This window comes from Platichthys flesus, chromosome 11 (assembly GCF_949316205.1).
Source record: "Platichthys flesus chromosome 11, fPlaFle2.1, whole genome shotgun sequence".
In the NCBI taxonomy this organism is placed as follows: domain Eukaryota; kingdom Metazoa; phylum Chordata; class Actinopteri; order Pleuronectiformes; family Pleuronectidae; genus Platichthys; species Platichthys flesus.
Genome location: NC_084955.1, coordinates 11,925,971 through 11,946,688, shown reverse-complemented (window position 1 = coordinate 11,946,688; position 20,718 = coordinate 11,925,971). Strand labels below are relative to the sequence as shown.

The 20,718-nt window shown below is 41.1% G+C and overlaps 1 protein-coding gene across 1 annotated transcript in view; it reads right to left on the bottom strand.

Moving 5' to 3' along the window:
- Nucleotides 1–20,718, bottom strand: part of LOC133964727 (F-actin-uncapping protein LRRC16A-like) — a 60,537-nt gene that overhangs the window by 35,007 nt on the left and 4,812 nt on the right. The window contains exon 3 of the mRNA XM_062398958.1: nt 4,515–4,565. Coding sequence (XP_062254942.1) covers nt 4,515–4,565 — 51 coding nt within the window. The remainder of the gene's footprint in view (nt 1–4,514; nt 4,566–20,718) is intronic.

Sequence of the window (20,718 nt, the reverse complement as noted above, 5' to 3'; positions counted from 1 at the left end):
GCTTCTCAATGTACTCAAGGCAGAGTAACACTGACAAAACTAAGTATACCAACTTATACCTACCAAAAATACTTAAAAGTATTTTTTTATTTAAGTGATCAATTGTGATATTTTTACTTTCTAACTTTACTTTAAACAAACTTAATTAATTAGTGTGTCAGGAATGAAAACAATTAAATTGTTTTAATGTACAAACACTTAGGTCTGACTAGTCTGCAATAGATATGTTGGTGACTTCTCTACAGGGAAATTATCACCAGCAAGTTACAGTGTTGTGGCAAACAAGTGTCCAACCCCAACTCAAAAGGGGTCAATGAGATTGTTTCATACAGCCAATACGTTACATGATGGCCTCCATATTGAACTTAGCACAAGCCAATGATGAGTGAGCGTGCTGATAAATAAAAGCTGTAGCCAATGACAGGCCTCATGCTGGGCGGTGTGGGGAGGAACCAAATGCCAGAGTAATTGCATGGTTCACTCATTCGTTCACCGTCCGTCTGTCACTGGAACCACAGCTTTTTTGTTGTTGTATGTTTTATGTAAAAGTCAATGCACGCTTTTGGTCATGTAGGCTGGATGATTTCAGGGAGCACAGATTGACTTCACTTCTGACGTGTTAAAGTCGGTGATGAGACCAAACTGTGGATTTATTGAGATGTGTCTTTGAGTGGGACCATTCAAGGAGCTGAGTAAACAAGCTCAGATGAAAGGTTTTTAGGAAGTAAAGAGAGATAAGAGTGTCGAGTTGTGGGACATTTGTGACAAGATGCTCCAGAAACAAAAAAGACAAGAGGAAAAGAAGGACAATGTGATGCAATGTAGTGTATAAGTGTGTGTGTGTGTGTTTGTGTTTGTCTGTGATGTTTAGGGGGTTAAACAGACAGATTGTAAAGACCCCTGCAGCATCTCAAGAGCGGCCAAACCACCAATTGGAGACAGAAAACCCACTGAGAGGAGCTGGAGAGAGCTGGAGGGAGATATCAACTGAGAGAAGAGAAATACTCAGTGAGTGTTAAACTGAGGGATTACTGCTACTGCGACACACTTCAATGTAAAAGCCTTGGGCTCTGCTCGGTAAAACAATTCTAACAAAATCCAGTCGTACGGATTGTTCTCTTGTGCGTTTTAGATGCGTCTCCAGGGCTTTCATTCATATGACTGATCAAATGCATTGTCTACAATACATTCAGTTTGCCAGAAGCATAAATACATGTTCAATTCAACTGCCCGCAAAATCAAAGTTTAACAAAAACCATCTGGAACACATAGTCAATAGTTCAAGTCTCGGAACAGTGAGTTACAGCTAATCTTCATTTGCACTTAACTCATCCCACTGTAATATAGATTTCACATCAAAAAATCAATACGAGGAAGAAATACAGTGAGTTTTGTAATGAGAGTTGGCAGGCTTCATGTTTTAAAAATGTCCATACGCAGCAAGACCTGACCCAGAAGTTACCCTATTGGTACCAATCCTGCATCTACTTTATTAAACTTGGTTCAACATATTAGAAATGCTCCAACTTTAAAAGGTCATCAGGTACAATATTTAATCAGGCCAAAATGGCATGTCACCATAGTTTAACCGAGTTAAACTTTAAGCCTTTAATCTTTTGCCTTTATTTTAATCAATATTAATTGAATATAAATTTTTTACTGCACAAAAAATAGTAAGATCATCATGTTCTGGCTCTGGAAATTTGTAATGACTAAATGATTAAGTGAAAATGACAATTATCTTTAGGCTTTAGTGCAGAGAGTTCCTGGTGGAAAAGCTATGTGAGGTTTACTTATGGGAATAAATTAAATTAAGAAAATGTATTTAATTGGATTTTAAACTTTTTAGGTCATCCCTGTGGACTGCTCGCTGAGTGGTGAGTGAGAGAGGAAAAAAACTAAGAGAATGGGATGAAAGGATGAAGAGCGAAGAAGGATGGTTGAGGAAAAGATAAAAGGTGAGGGTGGGAAACCAGAATGAATGGCTTGAAGAGAATAAGAGGAGGAGAGCAAAGGTTATCTGAGGCTGTAATCTGGTTAAGAGACAGGATACAATGGCAGTACGCTGAAAGAATACAGCAAGACGTCCTACAGTACCTTCTCCTAATTAAATCATACTATAGTATGGTACAATAACAAAAGAAAAATCTAAAGTAAGGTAGAGAATAAAGCAAATGACACTAGGTAAACAATAGAATATTAAAACCAGTGTGAGACGTTAAGCAGACAGGAGAGCAGAGGGGTTATTTCGTCATGCAGGTGTCTGATTCTTCCAGGTCAGAACAGATAGAAAACAGCAGCTCCAGCTAAGTAAACGTCTCCCAACACTGGAAACACATGATGTCATGTGAAGAAGGGGTCAGCTCGACTCTTCTTCGTGACCTCTCCTGCCCCCAGTAAACCTATAAATCAGTTTTCAAGGAACCTAAACTGTCCCTGGAGGCATCCTGTTGACTGGAAAGCATCTAATTGAATAGCAGCCGTTAAGCGTTTCCGGGACCTGGAGCAACATGTGATGTGAGCTCATGAGTTTGGGGAAATACAACGAGTGCTTCTCTCTCCTTGCAGGAGGATCGTCAGTCCAGATAATATAAGCAAAACACTTTTATTTTTGTCTGTTACTATACACTATCAAAGCAGTGTTTGGCTTTATGACTTTTGTTTTGGTTAGTGTGTGTGTGGTCTGCCTACAGGAAGTTTAATGTTTTAATAGTTTTAATGGTCAATGTAATGGTTAATTATCTCTGCAAAGGAGGTTACGTTGTATTGCTGTATGTTTGTCTACTCTAACTCTTCTAATTTAACTTTTTGGAGTCTGCAAACACGCTGGTGTGATCAAATCATGTGTCGTGTGTGTTTTGTGTTCTGATATTTTGAATTTGAGGGGCTGTTGGGCCTTTGCAGAGATATGCGCTCTACTTAGGGCTGAACAGCATATGTTGGAAAAATGATACAGCAAAGTTAACACAACCATCTCATCTCACAGTCCATTTAGCAGCTGGGCTGGAGCCCTTGATCATATCAGATGATCATCAGCAGATGGAGTTGCTCATGGTGGAATTACAGGCATTCAATATTTGGATTTTAAAGACTTTGCGCAACCACAAACATGTGATACGATTGAAAGCTGTGGATGAAGGGCTTAATGGACCATAAGGTGAGACTGTTTTGCCAATTGGTCAAGAACGAACTTTGAAATTCTTACACCAAAGTAACCTTTCTTAAACAGGTGATAATATCTCCATAGACCAATAATCCAGTTTTTCTCATCGCGCAGTTGCAACATGAAATAACCTAGAGAACAATCAAAAGCTCAACTCATTTCTATCCTAGGAAAGATTCAAGGTTTTAATATTACCTCAATTCATCTCTTCAGCTCTTCCTGTTTTACAGATTTGATCGTTTCTTATTTGTGGTTTCTGGGATTATTTGGTGTATTTTCTACCTTGATGTTTTTCCGAGTTCAAATAAAGGGTAAATGAATGAATCAATCTTTCCGTCCTCATTAAACTCACTTGTCCAAGTTTATGGTCCCAGCAACGGATTCTATTTACACTTGCTGTTGCATTGTCATGTTGTTGGATCGGTGCTGCTGGAAGTTTGAGTGAACATCTGCATCATGTTACTGCACTACTGGTTTTTATGTGCTGGTGGTGACAATGATGCTGGTAAAGATTATGACAGATGTTTCAGTGATGGTGCAAACCGATGCCATCTGTGCTGCATTATGACACAGCTGTTCCATGCTTAAAAAAAGACTTGTCAACCAGCTATATAATTGCACTATAATCAGAAAAAAACACAGAGTTGCTATTTTAAGCAAATCTGCTATTTTAAATCACCCGTGCAACACACAGGCACATGTGCACAAACACACAAAGTCACAGTAAAACTAAAATGGGTGAGTTGGAGGCAAACTAAGAATGTTTGAGTTCGTCAAATGAAGCTTTCAAGAGTTCAAATTAAAGTTACAATAAGTAGCTTTGACCAGTAGGGGTCTCTAAATCAGAATAATAAGAACAAGTCTAGTTTGATGACTAAGTAAAGCAGTGTGGGATCATGGGAGTTATTGTTCTCACCAGCATTACAGATAAAAGCTGACTTGAGGCAACTTAAAATGTAAATCCGGTTCACAGACGAGGTCATTTAAGTTTTTTCACGTTGTGCAGCAAATGGCAGTGATAAATCGGGATCCCTTACACGTGACCGATACAAACAGTGGAAGGAACAATAAAAGCCGCTAAGCTAACTGGCTTACTGACTAGCAGTGTGCTTTTCCTTCCTCATTATGTCATTTACACTGGGAGTTCCAGCAGAGACAACACAACTGTGGTGTCAATCAATTACTGAAAGAAGAAAGTCATTTCCAACACTGTTTTGTGATGAGTCTACATTCAGGCAGGCGAGAAATAAACATTCTACAACATTTGTGCCACTTATACTCATGTCTGGTCTCTGGAAACAAGGTGCTGACTGTGCAACACACAAACTGTTAACGGAGTTCCTGCTCTTACCTTGGCGGGGATGCGTGCTGTCAGGAGGTAGACTCGGTGAGTCGCGAGAGCCTGAAACAGAGAGAGAACAGAGAGAATAATGAGTACGTGGCTGTAAATATACAGTCTGAACGACAGGAACATGGAAATGACAAAGAACGCAGGGAGCTCTCCCGCTGACTCATCAAGATGAAAAGGCTTGTGACTCTGAAACAAGTCTGAAGAAGGACAATATGGCGAAATATTCCCATGCACTTGAAAACAAACAGAAAATAACTCAAGAGCCACTTAGAGACGTGTCTGACATCAACGTGAACAAGACAAGATGTCCTTGTTTTTATTGGAGAACACCCTGTCTGAGGGAGACCATCATTAGGTCAGAGTGTTTCTCTTCATGTTGCCTCGGCCTGCTGAGCAAACTGGACTCATGCTGCCACTGGTCATTAGAGCGCACAGCACGCTGAGGACCGAGTTTGCTTCGGTTGCTGCGCTACGAATAAGTGTTATACATAGACATGGCATTCATACCAAGACAAACAGCCTTAAAAGGGCCGGTTTATAGAAAATCTAGGAAGGATTCCAGTCCTGCGTGCAGTGAATAGTCAAACCACTGCTTCTCTCGTATTCTAATTCTATGGTGAAATGCAGGTGTACCAAAGTCAATTATCATTTATGGACCTTAAAATAATCTACTGGAAAATAAAGGGTCAACACAAGGAAATACTTAGATCTAAAAAACTAATTTAGATCTAAGACACTTCTGTCTTAAAAGAGAACACTGTTTGGTCAGCAAAGGCACAAAACAGGAAAATCTACAGCTAACAGAATTGTTTTAACTAGATTATTATATAATCTTACTTTATTAATCATAAAAGTGTCTCTAAAAAATTGCTTAGACAGCTAAGAAAACCACCAAATTGAATTAGTGATTATTTATATTGTATGAAATAAGATTTTTGCTTGCAGAGTGTTCTGCAGAGCAACCTGCAATGACCTTTGAGGCAGCACATCTTTTTTCCTTTTACTCTGCATTGATTACAAACTCAACCAAACAAAGATGCCGCAAATATAAAAACCAGTTCATAAACATTGACAATCTTGGTGTTTACAAAGCTTGTGTGTTAAGACTAAGGGGGAAAAAGGCCACAAAAACATTTTGGGTTTTGCTGCAACAGGAGGATCAAGGTTAGAAGCCACAGAAACTAAATGTCAATGGATGAAACAGGGAACAAGAGAATGGAGTTAAACACAAAAGCTGAGCTTAGAGTGGAAGAAACATGTAAAGAAGGAAAAACTGACATCGGGGAGATGAGACAATAGGGATCAGAAAGACTGATCAAAGGTGAGAGAAAAGTGGAGAAGTGGTTTGAAAGCAGAAGATAAAATAAAAGACTACACAGGAGGGAAGGCAGAGAGAGTGCAGCATACTAATAAACACTGACAGGCATGAAGGGAAAGAGAGCAGGGAAGAAAATGGAGAGAGAGAGGGAGCACAAGAGAGGCGTCTAAAAACAGTCACACAACACATGAAAGAAAGAAAAGAGAGGGATCAGAGATGGAGGTAAAAAATGGACGACAGTGTCTTGCAGCCCTCTGTGGCCCGGCTCCACAGGCAGGGTCTGTGTGTTTGATGTGATGGAGGGAGACAGGCCGGCCTACGTGACCAAAGATAACCTCTCCTAAAGAGCACCAGGCACCACGGCTCCGCTCGCACGCTCACTTTCACTTTGTCCTGTAGTCGAGGACGATGCTAAAATACACAGTGAGTTTGACTGCTGGAGTGCGTTAGTCCACAGCAACGACTATTTTCTAAAACACCCTTAAATTCTACGCCTGGCTGACTGCAGTGATACCCTGGTATCTTTAAATGGACACAAGGACACTTCAGAGACTCCTGCTTTGAACTTATTAAAACACTTTTAACTATACTCTGATTCCTGTCGCCGAAACATCCGGGATACTCCTTTACTTTCTCATCCACCTCCTCCTCCTTCAGTCAGTGCATGACTGCCCGTCTGCTGCTCTCCCTTCCCTCTCTCTCTATCTGCCCTTTGGACTGGACAAAGCCTCAACAGCCCCCTGTTTCCTGAACCCCATCCTCCCTGTTAACCCTCCTCTCTCTCTCTCCCTCTTTCAGCTTTCTGTCTTAACTGGACTTGAAGCCCTGGGCTTTCCCACCGGCCAATCATTTCACAGCAGCCACCTTCAGCTATACTCAGCCAACCAGATGGCAGCTGCATTGGAGCATGTCTACAAGACCAGAGAGCATCTGCTATTAATCTCTCTCTCACTCAAACACACATTCAGTGCTTTGGCATTAAAGTTAAAAACGTTACACTGTCCCTCAAGTTGTGGCATGTTGGACAGAAACATAACTTGTGTCCTTCCTCAGGAACTATTTTAGACTTTGAAATGTCATTTAGCTAATTTCTGTAAATTTAGATTTACAGAACTGAATTGGCAACACTAAATATTCTTTATTTCATTGAATGATTTGCATTTTAGGAAGAGGTGCACCTCTGTCTCAGTCTCACTTGTCCAACAGTGGCTACATGTTCTGTTTTCTTTTGGTTGTTCATGTTTTCCATGTTCGACCGGCTGTTTGAGTTCACTGGTCCTGCTCCGGATCGCTGACATTTTAGAGATAATCTGCTGATTTATAATCTGAGTTTCGTGACATTTATAATTCTAATCTACTTTGAGTCTTACTTTCTTACTAGTGTTTTGAGTAAATAAATCTCATAGCTGTGTGGAAAACCAGTTATACGACGAGTCAGTCTGTGTCTTCCCAGCATTGCAATAACAGGAGCCTTTAGTGGGCTCAGCTCTAAAAGTCTTTGGACTTGCGGGCGTCTGAGGAGCCAGAAATAGAGTGTTTAAAAATGGGAGAGCTCTGTTCTGAATTTTAATTATCAGAGGGTCAATAAGCATTTTTATGTTTTTTTTCTTTGTTTCCTATTTATCTCTACGGTAATGACTGAGTGAATACTTATACATGACACTATTAAATACCTTAAGGCAGATTTTAATTGGAATACAAATAAAAATGTATCTTGATTATATTTGGAGCATGTTGAATCTGCCTCGTGCTGTTATGTTTAGACCATAGTTGAATTCTCCCTCTATCTCTCTCTCTCACACACACGCAGACACAGAGAGACACACACACACACACACACACACACACACACACACACACACACACACACACACACACACACACACACACACACACACACACACACACACACACACACACACACACACACACACACACACACACACACACACACACACACACACACACACACACACACACACACACACACACACACACACACACACACTCCAAAACTAGAGGCTCCCATACAAGATAAGTGCCACAGGCTCTAAGGCACCATTTGTCTCCTTGGTCTGCGACACATGCAAGAGAGGGGGAGAGAGAGTAGTTTGTGTGTGTATATTCAGAGTATACAACATATACCACAACATATAATTCCTTCTCCACAACCACACACACACAAACATGCCCAACATTACACTTCATAGACATGTGTGTCCATCAGTGATCCTTTAATGGGATTCAAGACCCAGTAAACTTCTTCCCTGTTGTGTTGTCTGCGTGTGCGTGTGTGTGTTATCTGTGTGTGCGTGCGTGTGTGTTTGTGTGTACAGTGTGGCCACTCGCAGGACTTCCATTCCTCGGATTATCATTTTTCGGTCGGATGTGAAAACCCACCCAGCCCCTACCATTTACCCACGCCACATGTGCCAGTCACACATATTGAGTTGCTATGGTAACGGTTAACCCATACCACATACGCACATTTGTGAATACACACTCAGTCGTGCTGCGGTGCCAAGCCTCGCTTGAGAATGTCAATGAGTTTTCAGGCCCTTGGACAACGTTGTCGCTGGCCTACAGTTAAACTGGATCTCCGTAGGAAGCGGAGCAGCACAGAGCAGCGTTTCATCTGCACTCGTTCAGCTGTGGCAGAACTCAGCCACAGGGAATCTACCTCCGCCAAACATGCTTTCTTCATCCATCATGTCCTGGCGTGCATTCACACTCTATTCTATCTATCTCACCAATTCGTGCTCAGTCTTTTAGTTCAGTCTGGTGTGGTGAGAACTTTCTTATAAAACTCTGCTGGTCAACAAAGACAATACTGAAACGTGGTAACTGCAAGGGCTCAACATGTTTGACCACCCAGATTTGTTTGATTCATCCCCCTGGAAATAAAACTATTAAAAAACAAGTCCATTGGGGAAATACTGGTACATTATTATGTCTTGTCATACATGTGCAACGTTCCTCATTGGTTTTTATAGTTTGACATTATGGGAAATAAGCTTGTTTGCTGCCTTGCTGATATTGATATAATAATTTTGATACCAGTCTCCATATGCAGTGACTGCAGGGGCGGAGAGAGTGTGACTGCCCCAGGTCCTACACTCAGGGACCTGCTGATGGTTTCAAAATCTCAACTTTTCACCAAACGTTGACCAGGCCTGTGTTGTCTGGGTCCCTCAGCTGTTAGCTCAACATCTGAGGACCTGATGATATTTGTTGTGATTGTTTCAGTTGTTTAAAACCAATTATCAAATAATTTTTTTAGCCCTAAATAAGAATAATAAGTTGTAACCCTGATATGAACAGAATAGTAGAGGGAGGGGAAACTGTCGCAATTACAATCATGCCAACACTGCTGAGTCGTTATTGCATAACAATGCCAGAGTGTCCTGCATGTACATGTGTTTCTGACATCAATGAGTCATGATGTTCACGCTGCAAAATGTTAATGCAGCACAACGGAAATGAGGATATTTTTAGAGAAAGAGAAAAATAGAGAGAGAGAGAGAGAGAGAGAGAGAGAGAGAGAGAGAGAGAGAGAGAGAGAGAGAGAGAGAGAGAGAGAGAGAGAGAGAGAGAGAGAGAGGAGGCAGAAGGGCAAAGCAAGTGAGATGACTTAATATATTCTAAGTGCTGTTTCGCTGATAAGAGCCAAGATTTAAATTGCAAACAGCGGCAAAGATATCTAATGAAAGGAAGAGTTTAAAAGTCGTATTTTCATCTCTATCAGAATGCTGCTGGGATGAGCCCATCTCAGCTCTCCACTCAAATCAATCAGCGCTCCCTGGCTCAAGTGCAGAAGATTGCTCCCCTCCTCTTATCTCGCACTTCTCCGCTTCTCCCTCCTACTCTTTTTCTCCTCTCCATGTCCTTAACCCTCATTTAGCCCCGATCTGTTCTCTCTGTTTTGATAAGTGCCTAAACACATATGTACCCACACTATGTGATTACAAAAGGTTTCAGGTGATGAACAACACAAGCATGATGGCCATTTTACACAGTTTGCACTCTATTTGTGAGACTCTATGCAGTTATCTTAAACTGAGTTTCTGGTGGACTGCACCATGAAGAAGTGTGTACGGAGGTGAATATATCTCCACAGACTAACCTAAAATATATATTTTTGGTACACCCTTTTCTTACCATCTCCCTGTTGTAGAAATTGCTTTCTAGTCTGTACAGTATGCATACGCTGCATAAGTGTGTGAGTGTGGGGGAATGTATTCAAATGGGGAGCCCCACGTAAAGCTCGGGACAAAAGAGGAGCAGGAACACACACACACACACACACACACACCGCCCTGCTTTCATCTTTGGCTTCTTTCACGGATGGTGTAATTCTGTGTAATAGAGGAGCGTGCTGATGTTCTATATATGCACAGTGGTAATTACACAGGGCAAAAAGACTGAACAGCACCATCTGCAAGGAGGAGGTCTTCATGTGTCGTGGTCAGAGTCGACTTGGGTTTCCACGAAAGCTGGGTTTATGTGTCAGTATGTCTAATACCTAAGGTGAGGCTGTGGCTCAGGACGTAAAGCATGACATCTACTCAGCAGACAGTTGAAGGTCCACTCCACGCGCATCGTCTGAATATACAAAGACAGAATTTATATGTAGAAAAAGCACTGCATGTGAATGTGTAGCGCTTTGAGTGATCGTCTGGAAAAGTGCTGTAGGAATGTAGTCAAGTCACTGTCTGAATGGGTCAGAGCATATTTAGAATCAGTTCTGAACATGTGGTAATGATGACAATATTTAGGGGTCCATACTTCATAGCTGTCCCTTTATGAAACCATATTTGAATTCACTAGATCCAGATTTATATTTGGATGTGCAACATCAAGATCCACAAATGTTTCTCTGATAAATCAATATAAATGTTGAAAAATCTTGCCCTGTTAAGGAAAGTGAAAATATTCCTTAAACAGCCCTCTGTTCCAGATCAGCACTTAACATTTTATTGGTTCTTTCCTGGCTCAAAACGCATCAGCCCACCAAGATTCCTGGTAAGCCATCCAATCAAAATACATCCTCAAATCTACAGCCATCGAATGTGTCGAAACATCCTCAGAATAACACATAGAACATAATATAAACCTGCTGAAATCCCCTCAGCTGCAGAGGAATCACACTTTCAAACCAATATAACCACTTATCTGTGGGAAAGCTGAGAAGGAGATGCAGGAGAGATCATCATCATGGTGGGATCAACACTGAGGCCAACTTGAACCTAATCTGATTCGAGGAAAGAGCCCCCTAACTGCTCTGAAACGCAGGCAGAAAAATCGTTTGTTTTACAATATTCAAGTTCAGCGCTGCCAAGACGAGAAGCTGACAGTGCAGCTGAGGTCTCGTCCTGTGACGTCTGCAGACTCACACTGCTGGAGAACCACAGTACAATGTGTGTATGTGAGTAGGGTTCAGGGCCAGGACAGAAACGTCTACAGTCAGTTGCTCGTTGTGCAGCCTAGACAGGTGATAGTCTGCACATAAAACAATAAAAACAATCATATCACACCATAGGGCACAACAGCAGCCAAAGACTGTACCCTAACATGGAGTATTGAAAGGATTATTACAGACAGAATTTGTAGAAACATTATAAAAACTAAATATAAGAAATACGATTATGAAAATATGAATATAATGCTTGATAATGGAGATTTTTCCTTGAAAGAGCCCACTGACACCAAAGCTACAAATCACTTTGTCAAAATTCATTCCACTTTTTTTCAAATTATGGATGAAGCCGTTTTTTTTTTTTGCAGTGCTCGTCCTCCTCTCACTGCTCCGGCAGCCAAGGAGAACGTTACGAGAGAGACATCAATTTTTCTTTTATCACTGCCCTGCTCATCATTATGTGCTTTGCAGCCGAGGAGACGAGCGTGGTGAGGAACAAAGGCGGCTGACACCGGTACTTCCTGGACAAATTTGATTGGCCGATCTCATCAGACCACAGCTGCAGCGGGCTGAGGCATGAATAAATGTGCAGTCTGATTATGTTTCATGACACGATTTAAGCTGATTTCTGCTCTTTATTATTGCCTCTGTTTTCAATAAGAATATAAAGTGCCAGCACATAAGCATTGTGTGTTAAATAATAAATGAGACACACACAATGTAAGCTTGATGATTAAAATATATGGAGACACTTTAGTGGCAATAAAAAATTATTTGTAGCAGCTGAGAATTTATCTCTGGACCAAAAATCAAATCAATTAAAATGGTTGTGATAAACAGGACCTAAATGCATTATATCAGAAAGTATACACCAGGAATGCCTGTGTATCACTGCCTCATTAACAGGCTCAAAATAAACAACCAACCTCCCGAACAGTGACACACAACACAACTGAGGTTGAGCGGGCAGGCATTCAAAAGGACAAGGGCAGAGGGATTAAATGATTGTGCTTTCAGATTAGGATTATGGTCCAAGTTGGCGAGACGCCCCCGAACGCTGGATGGATGTCAGGACTTTTAGACACTGGACCCTGGAGGGAATGTTAAAAGGAGTTCCTCTTAGAACAGTGTCAGCCTGCAGGGCGTCCTCTAAGAACCCGGTGTGTGTTTAGGTTACAGAGATAAGCAGTAAATGACAAGGGTCCATTCATTCATCAGCAAGACAGCCAGACACAATGGATTGGTCTCTCTGTCTTTCTCTTTCTCTCTCTCTCTCTCTGTCTGTCTGTCTGTGAGTGTGTGTGTGGGTGTGTATGCTTAGCTATGCGGTGGCGAGCCAAGGTTTTTGGCTAAATGGGATATCACTGCAGACCACAGAGAGAAAAGAAAAATAGAGCTCAGACGTGCAGAGGCTGTTATTTTTACAGCTCAAACAAAGAAAGCCAAAGTGGAATAATCTCCTGAAAGTGGGGAAAAATGCTTTTTTTAAGGAGAGCGAGAGGAAGAGGGAGAGAGACACACAGGTACGACATAGAGAAAGTGAGGGAGAAGAAGAAAGGACTGACAGAGACAAAGGCAGAGCGTGGAGAGAAGCAGGAGGGAGGAGGGAGGGAGGGAATGGGAGGATTTCGTTCTGCGCTGGTGTTGGCAGTACCCGTGGTTTCCCTCTGGAGTAGGTAGATAACATCAGTCGGCACTAATAACACACACACACACACACACACACACCCTTAGCGCTGAACACTGATTGAAACGATAAAGTCAGTGAGGCTTAGATCGTGAATTATATTTCCCAGCAGTCAAGCAAAAGGTCCTCTAAAGAATATGTTGTGTCATCAAAGTAAAAAATGTCCCAAACAAAAGGCTGCACGACTAACTGAGGGTTCCCTTTTAGGACTCAATGCTTTTCAGAAGAAAATGTCACCAGAATAAACTTAAAGTGGGAACGCTCCTTTGATCCATTTCTCCCAGAATAGGAGGAAACAGTAACAACAGCACCTTTTGATGTTCAGAAAGGATGTGAACCTCAGCACCTTTAAAAGTCACCATGAATTACATCTGCATTTGTTGATACGTTTATATTATTTATGTATGCCAAAATCAAAATGATGCCAATCATTGAATTTTGTTGACAGGGCCATCCATTTCAGGAAAAAAACCGTGTTGGAGAAAATGTATTGTATTTCATAGCATTTCATAAGGTCACAAAACATCAATATCCACTGCAACAAACTGCTGATCTGTCAAACACCCCCCCCCCCCCACACACACACACACAGAAACATGGACACACATGAGTGCACACAAAGACCCACAGCGAGCAGCATGGTTAAGAGGTTGGGTATTTCCCCCTACAAAGCCTGCAACATGGGATTTGGACCCACTTTCATCACCTTCCGCTGTACGATACATAATAAATGAAATGAAATGAAATAAAATAGAAGAGCGTAAGGAAAAGGTAAAGAGGGACCACAGTTTGCAGGAGGCAATGATAAAACTGCAGAGACATCATAAAAACCAAACCATGCGGTAAAAGCATACGACATCGCTGGCAGAGTCGCCGCTGCGGTAGTTTTGTGAGAAGCAGCTGCATGTGTGCCAGCAAAGGTCTCGAAGGCAGAGGGAGCGTCCAGGATCACACACATGGTTACAGTCTCATCTGATCAGGTTTAAAACCTCATAGTGGCAGTAAAGCAGCAAAAAGAGTCATGTAATTTATTACCCGTGATTATCTTATTTCCATTCACTCAGCTTTTCCACTAAAAGCAAAATCACATGGATTCAATGGATTGCGCCGCGGCTGTTTACTATGACACCGCCCACTAATGTTATTATCGGCCGATCAATCTGTTTACTGCTGCGACCTACAAACCCCATTCAATTACACCCAATGAGAGCAGGCTGATACTGTAACAACCAGGCCACTCCATTGTAACACCCAATAGCCACTCTTACCACAGTAAGATGGATATACAAGGGACGATACCAGTTGGATCAAATGTGAACGATTCGAACAAACTAAAAAAGTAACAAGATCTTGTTTGCCTCTATGGACTCCAGGTTGAAACCACACATATTGTAGGTAAACGGGACTAGATTATGAAAATCAAACCAAGCCAACGACCTGAGGGAGGGTCACCGTGTTACTTTGACTGTCTGAGTGACCATGACCCTGATCCTGACCTATGAGATAATGATGATGAATGGCTGTGGGCGGGACTTGCGTGAAGCCACGTTATATTGCTGGGTAATATGTCTCTAGGGAGTTTTGGCAGAGCATTGTGGGCAGGAGGCCGGCTATAAAAAAAATCCTTATTCAGCATTATGAGTCCTAATACAACACCAACACTGACAGATACTACAAAATAAAACGTGACATTGAGTGAACATACTACAGGACACAATGAGCATTTCATAGGGCTGCCCTAAAAAAAAAGATTTTAGTAGTGGACTGATCGTCGTGAGATTAATAATTACCACACGTTGATGCATGACTATAGTATTCTTTTAACTGTATAAAACACAAATGAAGTCCAGCAGTTCATGATACTATTTCAAATGATACATATATAACATTTAAGGTGTTGTTATGACTGCACATATTTTGTTCTGTAGAATTAATATAATTTTCTGCTGTTTCTTATTTCATTTTACTCACTAATCCCAACTAAATGTGCATGTGTGGCATCTCCTGTAACTTTACTTCTTTGCTCTGTTTCCCTTCCGGTTGTTATATAATAAATGTGATGCATAGTTATTTTATTATTTAAGTTTTATATATTTTAAAGCATTGTCATCTTTCTAACTGTGCATTTCTCTCTTTTTATCCACGACTCTCTTCACAGGGCCCCAGATTACACCATGGCAGTCCTAGGAACCGTGGGACAAAATGCGTCAGACCCGCCCACACACTCACACACACACACACAAACACAGTGAGAAACAGCCCCATGTTGAATTTCTCCTAATTAACCAGCTCACTCAGCTAAATCTGTTCCAGCACAGAAACCAAACCTCTCAGACAGAAGGGGAACAAAACTAGACTCCATGACTAACCTAAACTTACATCTGCATTCAGCCTATTCTGACAGAGGACTCTGGTGTGACACAGAAAATCAGCTTCAAGTTGAGACGAATCACTGTTGAGTGTGTTTTGGTTTGTTCATCCTGTTTAAATGCACAAGGACATGAGACGCAGCTCTGTTTGATGAGAGGCCAAGACGTAGAACTAATGGGATTACTTCAGACTGGAAACACTGTTTAAATATATCCACAATTTGATCTGTGGGAGCAAGGAACCAAATCAACACTGACGTCTCACAGCAAGGTGGGTTTAAACAGCACCAGAGCCACCTGGGACCTTCCTGTGCTCGACTGTGTGAGTTTCCTCTCCCACGTTGTGTGTGAGGTGAATTAGGAACTAACAATGGATCTGTGATTGACTTTGAAGAGGGTAAGTGGGCGGCATATTAAAGTGTGATACACATACAAAAACACTACTTTAAATTCTTTAGCAGGGTTTTTTGTTTAGCTGGCTGTTTTATTTATTTTTATATGAGTTAAACAATTAATTATGTTTGACACTTTGATTATCACAATTTCTCAAAAACAGTATTTGTTGCTTAAACTGTATTTTGAATATAATGAAAATGTAGGTTTTTGACTGACAAGACATATGAACATATTATCTTGTGCTTTTGAAAATTACAAGGGCAAGTTTAAGCAAGAAACAGATTCATAATTTTGCCACAACACCACACTTTCACATGCATCTATTGTCCATTTAACCAAACACAAATCATTAAACTCTGCACTTTAATGGATTATAAAGTGACTTTGTGTACTCTGCAGGGAAACTGTTTGCCCTGAATGTCACCCCAATTATGTTAATAATCACCACAGCATTGTGATAGAAAACCCAGAGCCTTCAGGCAGGCCCGATTATTTAATAGCCACAATTATTATGTGTAGCACAACATTATCACTGTGTGAACTCAGAGTGAACCTCTATTAAAGGACAAGAACAGTACTCCTATGTTCATGTCCACTCTAGCAAAGGTTTAAATACATAAGTGTTTAAGTGTTGACCTCTGCTACGTTGAGTTAATTATACTGTGTGTATATTGTGGATTGATGTTTTCATTCCTTTACGGGTCATTGAAACTAGAGTCCGCAACCGATATAGATTTTTATGGGCCGATGCTGATTATTATTAGGGAGTAAAAAAACTGGCAATGACTCCTAAGTCCTTAGCATCCCTGACTAGAGGGACCAAAAACAATATCAACAGCCTACAGCAAAGACAGGATGCCAGTGTCTATTATCAAAAGTTTAGAGGATATTTGCTCTGCAGCCTTGAAGCAGGAGCTTTAGTTCCTGACAAAAGATTGTGGATCCCATGAGAGGACATTACAGGTGATCATCTGGGAGAACAGAACTGAGTCAACATCATTTTCTCACCGTCCATAATGACAGACCTCAAACCTTAGAAACAGGGGAGGGGAGGGGAGAGAGGGGCCACGGGAAGGACGAGCTGGATCAGATTCTAGGCGTTCTCATATGCAGGAGGGCAACATCATTCATCATTTTCTATAAAGACCGGAGGAAGCAGAATATATTGCTTCTTCAAAAAACAAATTAGTTTGTGAGACACTGACGAAGCTAAATTTGCTGTTGTTCTGTTACAAAACCATGTTTTATCACATTTTATAATTTATCTCCGATACAATAAAAAGAATGATGTTTTTGTGTGACCCTAGATGACAGCAGAACACGCATTTGCAAATCAATGTTTTTTAGTAACTTGCTTGTCACGGTAAAATAAGATGAAAATCTGTGTCACTGTAGATTTAATTGATGCGCAGAAGCTGTTTTTCACACCGACTCATCTCTAGCGTGTTAGTGTCATTTCAATTTATTAAGACAACAATGAGATGCAATAGAGCAGTTAACTAAAGGTGACAGTCTGTGGAGAGGACAGACACACACACATAGACTCTCCTTTATTCAAACCAGGAGATCAAGAGGCATGATGGTTTCCTGTGTTAATTTAGCATGTCTGTATGCTAACATGTCTGTTTTTTTTAAAGCCATAAATCCTAGATCATGGACGTCTTCACCGAATTTCATTGCAATTCTTCCAATAGTTGTTGAGACATTTTACGCAAAACCACATGTGACTTTCCAAGTACACGCTTGTTTACCCAATATAAGTTAGGACACAGTGCATGTCGGGACTAGTAGATGTGGAGATATCTCACTAAAAAGGTAGAAAACATAAAGAAAAAGTAAAAGGATCACAATGGTCATTACAGTCCTTCCTCTAGGCACCATGAATATTTGTATTGTCTTTTATTCACAGAAAACCATTTAACAGCTGTAGAGATATTTCACTCTAAATCTAAAAAGTCAACCCTTTGGTGGTTCTACAGAAATAATCATTAGGTTTCATCCTCAGGAGCCCATGAACGTCTTTGGCGCAGTTCATGGTGATTCATCCAAATGGTGAGATATTTCAGTGCGGCCCAGAGTGACTGATGGTTTCTGTCTGTCACAGTTTTACAGCAAACATCTGTTTCTTTTCTCTTTGTGTATCTCCTGTTTTTCCACTCCCCCCCCCCCCCCCCCGTCCCTTCTGCCCTGTACAGTACGTCCCAATGCCCATTTTCTCCCTCTCTCCCTCCCGCTCCCCTCTCCTCTTCCCCCGGGTGTGTTTGATGGACTGATGTTATTATCTCCCCCTCCTTCACCCTCCGTCTTCAAAGAAGGGAGATGACTGTATCTGTCAGGCTTTAGTGTGCTTAAGAGAAGCCCCGAGCGCTGTAGAGCTCCACTGAGCCAACCTAAGAAGGAAAAGAGGGCCAAAAGCCGTGTGTGTATTTGACAGACTAGAAAATTGAAAGAGGAAATAGCCATATTCCTCCCTTCATTATCTGTGTTCTTTACACTGAAGATACATGACCTGTATTGAGGTGAATCAACCTCTGTGCTGTGGCCACGGTGAGCTGAAAGAGGAAGTTCAAGAAATGCAGAAGAGGAAAATCCAATGTGGACTGTGAACATAGTCTCTGTACCTAATGTGTTTGACATTTAAGTTGATTTATGTTTGGAAATACTGTGCATATTTTTCATGCTGCTTACGCATCAAACTGCTTTAAGTGCATAATGGTTGATACATTATTATATAGTGATATAAAACAACACAAACCTTCAAGGAGTACATAAACGTGACATACAACCTATTCTCGCTTCTACACATTCACCAGATTGACAAATCAACCTCACTTATATTTAATTTTATAAAAATATAAGTCTGGAATAGAAAAATAAACTAAAAGTTCATATTTAAACAAAATCATTGATATCAATATATCTCATGACGATCTATCTTTGTCGACACGAAGATCAATTTCTACATCCTCTTTACAGGATGTAGAAAAATGAATCTGGATTTGATGGAACATCCGAAACTCAAAGAAGTAAGACAGTGATACTGTGATACTGTGATACTGTGGTTTGAACAGACACCACAACTCCTACTGTGTTAAAATACAATAACACACCAACCAATGACTGTTCCAATCTCAACCACAGGACGCAGGATTCCGCCAGTTGAAGTAGTCACTTTCCTTCTCTCATTAGCCACAGAGACACCGCAAAGTCGATTAAACCACTGCGCACACACAAACGCACACGCGCACACACACACCCACACGCACAGACTGCTGCAGCTTATTATACTGCATCTTCATCTGTTAATAAACATCAGACACATTTGTCTACCCTCCACATCTCGTTCTCTTCTTAGACATACACGAGCAAACATTAATTATTCATTTACTATGCGTGGGGGGTATCCATTCCACTTATCTTGTGTTCTGAGGCCTGAAGTGTTTTGTATTTAGTGTTTAATTCTTTTTTCTCAGAACATCATAAAAATTCTACACCACTGTCAGGCTGACATTCCACAACATGTTTGTTTTCTCTCTGAGCCACTTCCTCCATAATCAGTGTCTCCATGTCAGTTTTTCAGGAGAGCAACAAACAAGTGGTTTATTTGTTCAGTCCGGTCGAGCAGAGCGACCGATACAAACTCACCGTGTCATTCTCATTCTCTGCTTCTGGACGAAATACCAGAACCTCTCCACTGGAATTCTTCACTTCCCAGTGCTGCCTCCCACTACTGTAGATTGTTCTCTGTATACGTGTTTGAGAACTACTCGCCTCTGTCTCCAGCTCCCACATACTAGCATTGTTGTCAAGGTCACATGAGGAGTTGGCCTCAAACCAAGCACTTGACTGCACTGAATTAGATTGTAGAGGAAAAGTTTTCTAGTTTTAAGGGTTTTTTATTCCTGTACATTTTGGTAAAGTCTCCCACCGGTGAAAATCAAGTTCTTTAAGCGGTTGACATGTCTCCCTTGTTCCTTGTGAATAATAATAATATATTATTATAATATTTCCACTTTAACAATACAGTAGTCTGAAAAAATAACTGATTGTTTCCAGATTAACTACATTAAACTAATGTAGCAGTAGATCTCCACATTCTAGGTCCACAGACCTTTGCTGTTAAAACACTGATGAGGCCAGACTCCAGCAGTGATGAAGTCCCTGCAATTGATGATAACATTACATAAACTGACAAGTGCAATTTCCCAGCACAGAAATTCCCTCTCTCCCGCTGCTTCCCACCTCAGCGTGGTCCCACTTCTTTTAGCGACAACAGGAGGCAACAAAGTGAAGCTCATCAGTTCTCTGCCTGGGTCTGTGTTTTAAGTTAAAAATAATAAATACATAAGGGCCATCACGCCAAGGTGGTTTGGCTAACAGAACAAAAAAAGCAGCCGGTTTGTCTATTCTCAAGTCTGCACACAGCCTCATAACTAAAAGCTTCTCTTTCCGCTGAGAGCTGTACCAGTAAAGGGCTGCTGCCATCTCCACTCACAGCTCCACATATTAAATGCTGGTTCATTCACAGAACATCAAAGCTTTCTGATTCAACCATCAAACTTTACTAAGCTCATACTCAGACACTGATTTACAGAGGGAACCATTCTGTCTTAACTATCTTCAGCTACTTTGCCGTTTCAAGCCTAGAAAGAGACAATATGCATATTTAATGATCTAACAGGTATTAATTATTTAGCATTCATTTACTCTCCCTGGACAAAAGTTAATTGCCTGAGTTGCTATTTCCACCCGGCCAATAGACGAACTGTGGGCTGGTGTAGATACACACTGTGAGGTGTGACCGGATGAGTGGACATGGACTTTGAGTCAGAGGGTTTAACTTCACCTGTGGCTTTTATTGTCCCAACAGGACCAAACAAAGACGTCTGAGAGAGACGGTGTGAGTCAGAAGTTTCAAACTGAGAGCAGCAGCGGTGACTTACAACTCATGTAGACAGAAATGTCTTAGCACCCAATTGCTACGATGTCCATCAATTATAAAAGATTTCTGTGATTCA